Source organism: Branchiostoma floridae, chromosome 7 (assembly GCF_000003815.2).
Source record: "Branchiostoma floridae strain S238N-H82 chromosome 7, Bfl_VNyyK, whole genome shotgun sequence".
Classification (NCBI taxonomy): domain Eukaryota; kingdom Metazoa; phylum Chordata; class Leptocardii; order Amphioxiformes; family Branchiostomatidae; genus Branchiostoma; species Branchiostoma floridae.
The window spans coordinates 13,003,735-13,015,351 of NC_049985.1; the positions used below are offsets into that span (position 1 = coordinate 13,003,735).

An 11,617-nucleotide genomic window follows, 5' to 3' on the forward strand; every position below is an offset into this window, starting at 1 on the left:
TGTGTGGTACACCTGTAGCCTAGCAACAGCACACCTGTCGCTTCAGACACGCCTAGCAACAACACACCATGTGTGTCTTTTTATAACAAGGATACAATTCTTACATTCTTTCCATAATTGATGTGTTTCAAAAATTTGTTATGGTGCCATCTGGAATGAGTAGGTTTTGGTCCTGATTTTCTTTTTTTTTTTGCAATGAACAATGTGCTGAATTTAGTAGCTGCCTGAATATTTGTTTCTTTTGGGAACTTCATGCACCATTGTAGATCACCTGATGTTATTTTGACTTGTACCTTTGTACAAAGGTATTTTAGCAAGTGCATTGGAGGAATCTTTCCAATCATATTTCAAGAATGCTTTACTGTATTCCCAGATTCTAAAAGCTGAATGGTGTTGAATAAATCAAACAAAATGTTTTCTTCACATTAATGAGTTGAACTGCTATTTCAATTCAGTTTATCATGTTTTGTATGAGCCTCTAGATTATAGTGTTCTTAATACTAGGTAGGGTCTTTTTCACTATAATGGCAGTCTTAAACAGTAAAATAAACTTGATTTTAAGTACATGTAGTAGATATGATTTTTGTCACAAACTGTTAATAATAGTTCTCACCTAACACAATGCTATTTTTACAGTTATGTAGTACTTCCACATGTAGTGTGATAGCACTGTTTTGGGCGTAAGGGAGTTGACATTTTGTTATCACCATCAATCCATACTGATATTATGGTTGAATTGTTTCATTTGTAGCAAACATTATGTAGTACTGTCACATTAATGATGATGATGTCACTTTACTATAGATCTTCATCACTTACCAGCACTTTGAAACAATAGGGGTGTGTGTGACACATGTTGGTTTGCTACTGTGGTACGCGGTGCTGTTTGCGCTCCACCCCACGCTATGTACTAAAGGCTCGCTGTGCAGGGCTTCCCCTAATGCAGCACTAAGGACCCTACTCACCCAACCCTCTCCCTCCCCCAACCCAGCTGGAAAAGCTTAGGCAGGAGCTTGGACCCAATCACAGGAGGTTGTCTGATGTTCGAGTAATGGTGAGTCCGCAGAAAAAACAAAAAGGACAACAACTTCAACCTGCTCTGCTTGCTCTGGCATAACGCTGCAGCTTGTGTGAAAAGGGTCTTCATCTTTCTGGGTGCTGGAAATCATCCTGTCTTTTGGTCTATCTCCTTTCTTAAGCTCTTGTACAAAAGCAAATAGGAAACATTGCTATGACATTACTTGTTCTGTTTCAAGCACAAGCTGTTCTTATCATCGCCTTAATGTTTTTTTTCACAGTATCAATACATTAAATTTTTGTACATTGGAAACTATAATTGCATATTTGGTTGGAGTGCCTCTCTAATTTTGGACACTAAAAAGTTGATTGCATTTTTAATAATACATGTACTGAAAGAAGTCAATGAATAGATCATTTTTTTACCATTTATATGCATTTGGTGCTGGAATAGTTTAAGCAAAACTTGTCAGTCAGTCACACTGATTTGTTTTTCAAATATTAAAGCTGACAATACAAAATAGAGATTCTGAAAGAATACATGCAATGATCAGCAAGACAAAATGCAATGACACTGAACACAGCCTAACTAAAAAAAAGTATTTTGAATTCTGATTTTCAAATAGATTAAAACAAAAAGAAAACACAAACAGACATTAGAAAATTCCAGTAATTTCTCTTCAGTTTTCCTCTCAACCCTTACGTTTTGGCATGGATGCCTCTATAATAAGGTCACCCCTAACCCAGACCTGACTTTGCCACCACCTCACACATTACTGTACTAAAACATCCACGCTGCTCCCTCCCTCCTTTGTACTAACAACAATCTCTGCCTTCTCTGATCCAGATTATTATCTTATTAATGAATGAAGACAAATGAAGCTGAACCAATGTTTGTTAAAAGGCATACTCAACTCTAGAGTAGAATGCCCTGGTTCTGCAGATAATATTTTTTCTGATTCCAAAAATACAATTGTATTGACAACTTGACATTGACATTATGGATTACAGGTAGGGGTGGGTACCGGTACAGAAAATTCAGGTCCAGGTCTGGTTCGGGTCCAGAGAATCATGTCCGGACCTTGACCTGAATTTGAATTTGTGATCCACCCAAATGCTTTTTTGTCTGTTCTCTAGTGTCAAGATTTTCTTACCAATGTTTAATTCTATGTTCTTTCAATCCTTTGTACATGTAGATATGATTGATTGTATACATTTTATCACTATTGTATACAATTGTATACAATGTACAATTGTATTGTACATTGTATCACTTAAATACAGTACCAGTAGGCGTCAAGAAATTTCTGTACTAACCTTTTCTTTCCTTCACTATTGCACAGTTCTTAGGCTAGAAGAAGTGAAACATGCATTTATTCTCAATATCAACATGCATTTCTTGCCATTCTCAGTAGATTTTACTGCTCAGCTTTGTATGATTTAGAGGTGGAGGGCAAATGACTTAATGATGTTGGCTATATAATGTGAACAACATAATCTGTAGACTCCAGTACATGTATAAGATGATAATGGTAACATACCTTCCTTATGTCTCTATTTCCCAGAACATGAATGAGCTGAGGATACCCATTGATCAGGGGATAGCTGGGCATGTAGCAACTACTGGTGAGTTGAGATGCAGTACTGTGTTGGTCATCTTTGAATAAATGTAGTAAAGCGGTTGGACGTCAGTATTGATGAATGTGTTTGCGGGTCTTATTTCTTAAGTGTGAAAAGTGGTCTAGTTTTAGCCATATTGCAGCCGTCTGTTGAATTAATTTTTACATGATTGTTCTTTTACCAGGCGAGATTCTAAACATCAAGGATGCGTACTCCCACCCGCTGTTCTACAGTGGAGTGGACCACAGCACTGGTTTCAGAACAAGGTATGACAGAGAAAGTACAGGTGTCACCAGTATGCAAAACTATAGAAACGCACATACAGATCACAGATTACCGCACACTTAATTGCACAGAATCCCAAACTTGTGCAGTCCAGCTGGATAACTTCGCATTGTCGCACCACACGGATAATTGCATGAAATACGGTGGCAATTGGCTTTGCAATTAAACTATTGTCGGTAAGAAGTGTTAAAGGGGATGTTAAAGGGGATATTTAAGTACAACACAGTGTGTCTTACAAATGTTTGTATCTTTTTCCCAGGAATATACTCTGCTTCCCGATCAAGAACGAAGGACACGGTATGGAAGGACATCTTCTCTCATATAATTCACAAGGGATAGGTTCAGAAACTCACTGATATGTAACTATCTATAAGTTTGAACTTAAGCTTGTTATTCTATTCATCATTGTCAGAAGGCATTTGGGTAAGTGTTTTTCTAAGAAACCTGGTACTGGCAGATATAAGGAATACATGTACCTGTTGAAGGACAGTCTTGATATTAAGATCATTGCTGACCCCTTAGATTGTTCATTGGTTAATAGAGTGTCGTCCTGTAGCTTTTAGACCAGATGTGCCCATGTCTTTTACCATGTTCTATTTGATCTCCCAACAATCCCTTTTGCCAACCCTAGCCCAACACCAGTCATCTCCCAAAATGACCTACATGTATACAAGTTACATTCCTCTTGTGTTGGGTCCTTTTTATTTCATTTTCAATCCCCACCCCTTTGAGAAGAAAGGTGTCTGATTTTTGTTTGCTGAAGTGTGCTCTCCTTTTGTTCATGGCTTTCACAATGACCATAGACTCTGATGTAATAGGCAGTTTTCTCATGGGGGACAACGAAGGTTAGTGTTGATTTCACCAAGTCCTACTGTAGGAAGTGGTGCAGTGTGTGGAGACACTAGCTGAACTCCAACTCCTTCTAGAGTCCCAGTCTTCAAATTTGAAGTTTGCCATTTTAGAATGGGTGCTATAAACTGTCAATAGCTCTAGATTTGTTTGCTTATGGTGTCTCTACAAATTACAATCTAGTACCTTTCTAGCTGTGTCCAAAGATAATTTTTTTTATTCTAAACTACTTGCTCACTCACTCAAAACCTTTTGGTCCGTGAGTCATCAGGAAAGAAAAACGTGTGCCAAAATAAGTGTTGGTAGGTCCTCTATAACCACAATGTCTCTACATATGCTTGTTAGATAGGCACACTGTCTCGCACTACTGGTAGTGTTCTTGGTCTGATGTGTGATATCCTGTACTCAGTTTCTCAGAACATGTGAGACAAACATGTGAGAACTGAATGTTTAATATGATGTCCCACTAATGTGATGATCTTTCTTTTCCAGAAATTGTCGGTGTGGCAGAACTATGCAATAAAATTAATGGTATGTTGGATTTGTTTTTTGCACTGACCCTTGTGTATGGTTCCATGTGTGCAAATGTTCTGTTGACAGTGTGATCTGATATAAACAAGTTATGTTTGAGGCACTTCAAGGCTGACATGTTTCCCAGAAGGCTGCTTCATGAGCAGTAGATGGGAAAATGTGGCCATACTGATTCATTGTATGGATCACATCCTCTTAGCACTCCAAAACTGATCTGAGCGTGTTGATAAAAACAAACAAGAAAAATTTTTCCCTTCATTATGAAATCAATTGGTCAGGAAGATTGAACGGGTGACTCAGAAACACACAAAGCAGATGGACATGTACCAAACAGTAACTTCTAGATCATGTTTCATCTCAGGGCTCGAAATACTTTTAGCTTAGTTGGGTTGATACACATGACTCGGAAATTATGACAGGAAAAAAGGGCTTTAATGATATTAGTATCCATTTTCCGATAATCTTTTTGAACTTTACAGCATATATTTGCAGTTTCTTTGTGTGATTTACAGTAAAATGATCACAAACTTTCTATAGGAAGGGACGAAAATTGAACGTACGTGCGGATGTCCATATAATCGCAATAGCTTGGCCTTATCAGGAAATCTTAATTCTTCCTGTCGGCCATGGTGTTACATTATGTGTTGTGCATGTGCCTGGTTTCTAGTGCAACCTGATAAGTTCACCTGCCGGATCAATGTAAAATCCTGCTCCTGTGGTGGTACATTGCTGACAATTCCTCTTTAGCCTGTAGGTGAAGTGTGCATACCTGGGGGGATTTGTGGGGCAATGTAATGTACATTAACGTACAGCAACTGTGAAATTGATTCTTAGTCGGGTTCTCTTACGCATATTTTTTTTCAAATTGCACCATAATCTTCAAAATTAAGTGGGGTGTGATATTGTTGCAGCTGCTACTAACTATCGATATTGTGTTGCCATAGGACCATGTTTCTCCACTTACGACGAGGAGCTTGCACAAGCCTTCTCTATTTACTGCGGAATCAGCCTTGTTCATGTGAGTACCGTTTTCTTGAATAGTGTTGGAGATTGTCAATCATGTTTTGGCTACACATTGCGGACTTGGAAAAGGCACTTTATATGACTTTGCTTCACTACTCCATCCAGGTGTAAAAATGAGTACCTGAGTTTGATTCGGTAGGTAAAGGCCAGTCAAAGGAGAGGGATGGTATCTGTTTTCCATGCTCTAGACAATGGGTAACAATCCACTACCCCTACGGCCTAAAAAGGCTATTGTATTTTATAACTTTCCTAAATCAATTTTGTATGCCTAGTTCTTGATTGATCAGCCATCTATTGTAGACTCCAGAGATACCCCCGGTACCCTGTCTTTGGTAATGGTTTCACTATGCCCCCCTCCCACCACAGTCCTTGCTGTATAAGAAAGTTGCAGACGCCCAACATCGCAGCAAGCTGTCCAACGAACTAATGATGTATCATATGAAGGTTTGTGCTACTTCTTGCATACAGGCCTGTGTTGTTTCCTGACAAAATGATTTCTTTGTCATGCATGGTTTTTAAATCAACAGATTCTCTGTTGAAATGTGTATCAGTGTATCTGTATAGCCGGCATAACTGCCCTGCAGTGTATTAAACACACCAGCTTCACAGGCACATGAAATGGCAACAGAATGTTATATCATGCTGAATGACCATATATTTAGTAACTGTCACTGACTTTGTAGATTTTGAATTACGACAAATCCATCACTTGAACTTACTGTGAAATTTTGACATTGACATTCTCAGAACTCAGAACCAATTTCTTACAATGTACAACTTGCAACACATGGACTTCAATGTTCAACCCTACTTTAAATTGATTTATTTTCACATATTTTGTGGAAGAAAGAGAAATAGATTTTTTTGCGGCATTTTATATTTCAGTTGAAACAATTCTAACATTGGACAGCATATATTTCTGGTGTCACAAATGATGATGATGAATGGTTTATTTGTAAATACATCACAGCCGGGGTGGCTGAATTACGTATTACTTACACTTAGTTACAGGCATAATTCCATTAAAATCTGAATACACATAAAAATTTCACAAATTCAGGAAAAACTCAAGGACAGAACCCATATTTCAAGGTTTACAGTATGTCACAACAAGAAGGGCATGACAAAAATGAGTGATTTTCTCCTGACAGGTAAACGAGGATGAAACAGACCGGCTGATAGTCGACAAGATCCCACAGATAACCAGCATCCACCCAGAGGTCTCCCTCTTCAGCTTCACTCCCAGAGTCATACTTGATGACCAAACCACTCTGGTATTTGTGCACTCATTTTTGTTTCCTTTACAAGGTTGCTCACTACCTATATAGTCCCTGCTTCCTAGTCAGGCCCTTGTAAGACTTACAGCAGACCATATAATTACATCTAAAAAAAAGATACAAACAAACAAACAAACAATGGTACTGAAGTTTCTTTACACTCCTTATTGACAGGAAACTTGTAGAAAATTGTTATTCAAACACCATATGAATGTCCAATACTTAGGTATGTGATATCATTTTCTGAGGTGTTGTGTTTCAACATTCAGCTCCATTCAAGTTTTTAGTTGCTTCTGTGGCTAGAAGCATTTTCTAGTTGAAACTGAACTGTGTGGCTGACAGTGGTGTGTTCCAAACCTAACCTTATGGATAATGAGGATCAGATTAGAGGGAAAGAAAGCTCTTTTAGCAATCAGATTGAGTGAGTTACCTACATGTAGGTCTATTTTGACTGTATCTCCATGTCGGTAATTTTGTTATATAATGAATATGTTTGCCTTGTCCAAGGTGCTGAAAAAACAACTGCTTTTTACTGTCTATTTTTTTTAATACTTAGAGTAAGTTTTTTCCCCAGCTGTATGTTCTGGCAGGTAGTTTGAAATTATTCCATTTGTTTGTTGTTTCATGTTATCTGTGTATTGTACAATTCTACATTATTTATGTATTGTATGTCCATCTCCTGTAAGAGTGGAATTGTTTCCCCAATAAACACTGACATGTCCTGATCCCGTTGCTTGCTTCCCCAGTGCTGTCTTGCCATGTTTGAGGACATGGGGATGATCAACAGGTGGAGGATCCACAAGGAAACCCTTGTCAAGTAAGCAGAACTTATCAATAAGCAATAAATCATCATAGAAGAAACATTGCATCATTAACCAATCCTATGTTTTTAATAAGCCGTTATGTACATCTGCACTGCACGAAGAGAGAACCGGACATCTCTGTTTTGGGAATTTTTTGTGTGCATTGTAAGATATCAGCAATACATTTAGTAACATTTGCAAGAAACTCATGGATACACCAATTACTTCACATGCTATTGCTGTGCTTCATGGCATGTCTCTTTGTTTGTGTAGGTTTGTCCTCATGGTGAAGAAGGGTTACCGTGACCCTCCGTATCACAACTGGTACCATGCCTTCTCTGTCTCTCACTTCTGCTACCTGCTCTACAAGAACCTACGCATCGACCAGCTCCTGACGTGAGTCTATACACCTCTTCTGGTATCCTATGTTTACTGTGTGTAACCCTTAGACAGCCAGATACAATGTTGGATGAACCTAAGTTATGCTTGTGATGTTTAGAGGATATTTGCAAACATCTGCATTTAGAAAAAAAACTTACTACAAGAATAACATTCTGGAAGTAGAATCTTGTAAGAAGAAGAATCTTGATTTTTTGAAAAAAATGTTGTAAGAAGTAGATATAGAAAGTTCTCTTGTTTTAAGAAGTTCTTTATGTGTATGTTAAGAAGAAACAAGAAAGATAATTTTTTGTAGTGTGCCCCTCACCTTGCTAATACACATTGACCCATTGAAACTTGTCTATGCTGACTTTAGTTTCCATTGTAAGGATACATGATGTATGAGTGATTGAAACCTGTAATAAATCATTGAGAAATGTTCAGATTTATGTCTAGGTGAGTTTCTTCTAGTGAGATTACACACAATAGTTCCACCTGTGTTTTCATGGGCCACATTTTCCCTGTTTCTCCCCAGAGACGTTGAGCTGTTTGCACTGTTTGTGGCATGTTTGTGCCATGACCTGGACCACAGAGGAACCAACAATGCCTTCCAGGTTTCCTCAGTAAGTGGAATGTTCCACAAAACTGTAGGGGTGAGGTAGAGGTATATGGCATTCTTAACAAACAAAAATAAGTTATATCAATCCTGTGTTTGTTTTGTATCAGAACCCCTACACAAACTGTCAATTCACCAGGCTTAGTTACGTTTTTGCATACGTGTGCGTGTTGTATTTGATATTAAACACAACGGAAACCATTTATACTATGCATCGGACATGTTGTGAGTTGATACTCTTCTCAGCGACCACCTGACCAAATCGACCGCTTTTGCCTGGTCCCCCAGGTGGTCGTCTTTGGCAGGTTTGACTGTAGTTTGTTAAAAATTCTCAATCAATTAAAAACATACTACAAGCAAATTATGTACAAAATAGAAGGGGACTACTAGCAGTGCATTGATATGGAAAAGAAATAAACAAGAGTGACCCAAACTTTTACACTGTAAGATGATTGTTCATGTCTTAGCTGTATGTTGATGATAACTGTATGACCAAAGATGTCCTTCGTATGACATACGTTGTGCTTCTGTTTCCTGTTTCTCAGAAATCAGTCCTTGCAGCTCTGTACAGCTCAGAAGGCTCTGTTTTGGAGGTTTGTACCCAAATGTTACAATGTAACCATAACCCTGGAGTGAAGTGACCTTCAGGTCTTGTTATGTGGTAGCCATGAAGTGAAAAGAATCAACTGTTCCCATTTCCACACATTGTTAAGGAAATGATTTTTTACTCATTTAATTCATTGGATAGAATAGAATAGAACCTGAAACATATAATATAAGAGCATATTGTAGGGAAATTTCAAACCATTGCATTTGCTATGTTATAGCCATTATGTGACTGGATTTAATCTTCTTATCGTTCTACTTCCAGAGACATCACTTTGCCCAAGCCATGTGTATCTTAAACACTGAGGGATGCAACATTTTTGAAAACCTCAATAAAAGGGTAAGGCAATATGCTACGATATTTGTTGAAACTTGACAATTTTAGATAAACCAGAAAGGTAGAGAGTGGATAAAAATAAAGAGCATTTCAGAAATCTACTGCAATGTTTAGACAGGTTTCCTGAAATGGAATTTAGAAAGCATGGCATTGCAGTGAGGCCTAGGGAAAAATGTTGTGTTTCTTGTTTCCCTACCTACCCCTAGAAAAACCAGCTGACCCTAGACTTTATTTGGGTGGGCAGTGGAGTCACATAGCTTCCAGTTTATTCTTATTCAACGTGCTTCTTATTGAAGAAAAAACACTGCTTGTCCTATATAATGAAGGATAAATGTATCTATTATGCACAGTGTTCAAGTTTGACATTGAAAGACACTTGCTGTCCTCATGCATTTCAGTTTACTTTGTTCATTGGTATTGCAGTATGTCACACTAGAGTTTTGGCCAGCCTAAGAAAATTACAAGACTTTAATTTTTCAGGACTGAAACAGGAAACATTTTTTCCATGCTTATGTGCGTCCGATTTCTTGTTTCAGGACTATGAACAAGCGCTGGACTTGCTCCAGGAGATCATCCTGGCTACAGACCTTGCACATCACCTGTCTGCTGTCAAGGACCTGGAGGCTATGGCTAAAGGTCAGGTTATGTTGGTTCACACAGTTTGTTAAACAGTTCTCCAACACAAGAAATTGGACTTCTGACCCAGTCATTCTGGACATGTAACATTGTAGTCTGGGTGCTAGCATTTTTAGCTTTTAAGTACACCCTGAAAGTAGCACTCAGGCTAGTGACTTTACACATAATATATTGTATTTTGTTTGTTGGTTTGTTTGAACTTTTCTTTATTCATGAAAAGCTGAAATTGGGCTGCATGCTGCTTTTCATTGAGATGAGACATGGACTTGAACCCAAAATCAATGTTTTGTAGTTATGTAGTAGCTATCCCCACATGGTACCTAATTGTTTTGTTTAGCTTATTCTGAAGTGCTACAATTGTTAGCTTCTGTATGACAAATGGGAACAATATGAAGATAAATCTGACTTCTTTTGCAGAGGGCTATGACAAGTCCAACCCCAGGTGTCACACACTCCTGACATGTCTACTCATGACCTCATGTGACCTGTCGGACCAGACCAAGGGCTGGGGAACCACAAAGAAAATAGCGGTGAGTTTCCACTCTGCAGCCAGGGTTTCAAAAGTTCTTGAGAGGTTGAAAGATGATTTCAATGTTCCAGTGGTGTCTCCAAGAGCCTTCCCTCCATCAAAGGGTGGAAATTTGGTGGTTGGGATAGAAAAAAAATCATTACAGTCCAAAAATATCTGAACTTCATGGCATGACATAGATGAAAATGTATTATCCTAAAATGACAGATTTAAGAATGAAAATTAACAACATGGGCTCCCGAACAATGAGCACGAAAAATAAGTAAAGCTGGAGACAGCCCTGCAATGTCTACATCTGAATACTTCAGCATGGTGAAATTTTTATGTCATATGGACAAGGGACCAGTTTGTACTTCCATGGAGCACAAAAACTGCTTGCATTAGATGTCTTATGTCTTAGACTGTTTTATAAGATGTGTTATGTCTTAGAATGTCCTATGGCCATCTTAGACTTATGTCATTTCTGTCTACATTTGAATGTGCATTGACCATATATGCTAAGCATGTTTGATTGTGTTTGGATGATGTACCAGCCTCTGTGATGCAAGCAGTTTTGTGATCTGCAGAAGTCTGCACTAGTCTGTTCCACAAGCTATTCCAGTTCAACTGTCTGTAGATCTAGAGCTGCTCTGACACCTGTTGGAGTGTTTTAGAACTGACGTTATCATTCATTCTTCATGACTGACAGGAGCTGATCTACCAGGAGTTCTTCCGTCAGGGTGACCTGGAGAAGTCCATGGGGTACCGACCCCATGAGATGATGGACAGGGAGAAGGCCTTCATTCCTGACCTGCAGATCAGCTTCCTGGAGAACATTGCCATGCCTCTCTACAGGTCAGTAGGGTGGGGTTGCCATGCCTCTCTACAGGTCAGTAGGGTGGGGGGTGCCATGCCTCTCTACAGGTCAGTAGGGTGGGGGGTGCCATGCCTCTCTACAGGTCAGTAGGGTGGGGGGTACCACGCCTCTCTACAGGTCAGTAGGGTGGGGGGTGCCATGCCTCTCTACAGGTCAGTAGGGTGGGGGTGCCATGCCTCTCTACAGGTCAGTAGGGTCGGGGTTGTAGGGACAGGTTTCCACAGGTTTGAATTCTCTGAATTTTGTTTGTTTAT

The 11,617-nt window shown here is 39.0% G+C and overlaps 1 protein-coding gene across 3 annotated transcripts in view; it reads left to right on the forward strand.

The window, feature by feature from the left end:
- LOC118419150 (cGMP-dependent 3',5'-cyclic phosphodiesterase-like) overlaps nt 1-11,617 on the forward strand; it is a 32,699-nt gene that overhangs the window by 18,336 nt on the left and 2,746 nt on the right. The window contains exons 11-27 of one of the 3 annotated variants that reach the window (XM_035825461.1): nt 992-1,054; nt 2,583-2,643; nt 2,822-2,903; nt 3,182-3,219; nt 3,726-3,767; nt 4,264-4,302; nt 5,247-5,320; nt 5,692-5,769; nt 6,477-6,599; nt 7,349-7,419; nt 7,679-7,801; nt 8,319-8,406; nt 8,945-8,992; nt 9,271-9,345; nt 9,879-9,978; nt 10,396-10,508; nt 11,196-11,341. In XM_035825461.1, the coding sequence (XP_035681354.1) occupies nt 992-1,054; nt 2,583-2,643; nt 2,822-2,903; nt 3,182-3,219; nt 3,726-3,767; nt 4,264-4,302; nt 5,247-5,320; nt 5,692-5,769; nt 6,477-6,599; nt 7,349-7,419; nt 7,679-7,801; nt 8,319-8,406; nt 8,945-8,992; nt 9,271-9,345; nt 9,879-9,978; nt 10,396-10,508; nt 11,196-11,341 (1,364 nt within the window). The remainder of the gene's footprint in view (nt 1-991; nt 1,055-2,582; nt 2,644-2,821; nt 2,904-3,181; nt 3,220-3,725; nt 3,768-4,263; nt 4,303-5,246; nt 5,321-5,691; nt 5,770-6,476; nt 6,600-7,348; nt 7,420-7,678; nt 7,802-8,318; nt 8,407-8,944; nt 8,993-9,270; nt 9,346-9,878; nt 9,979-10,395; nt 10,509-11,195; nt 11,342-11,617) is intronic. The other 2 variants (XM_035825463.1, XM_035825462.1) reach the window with 2 other exon arrangements.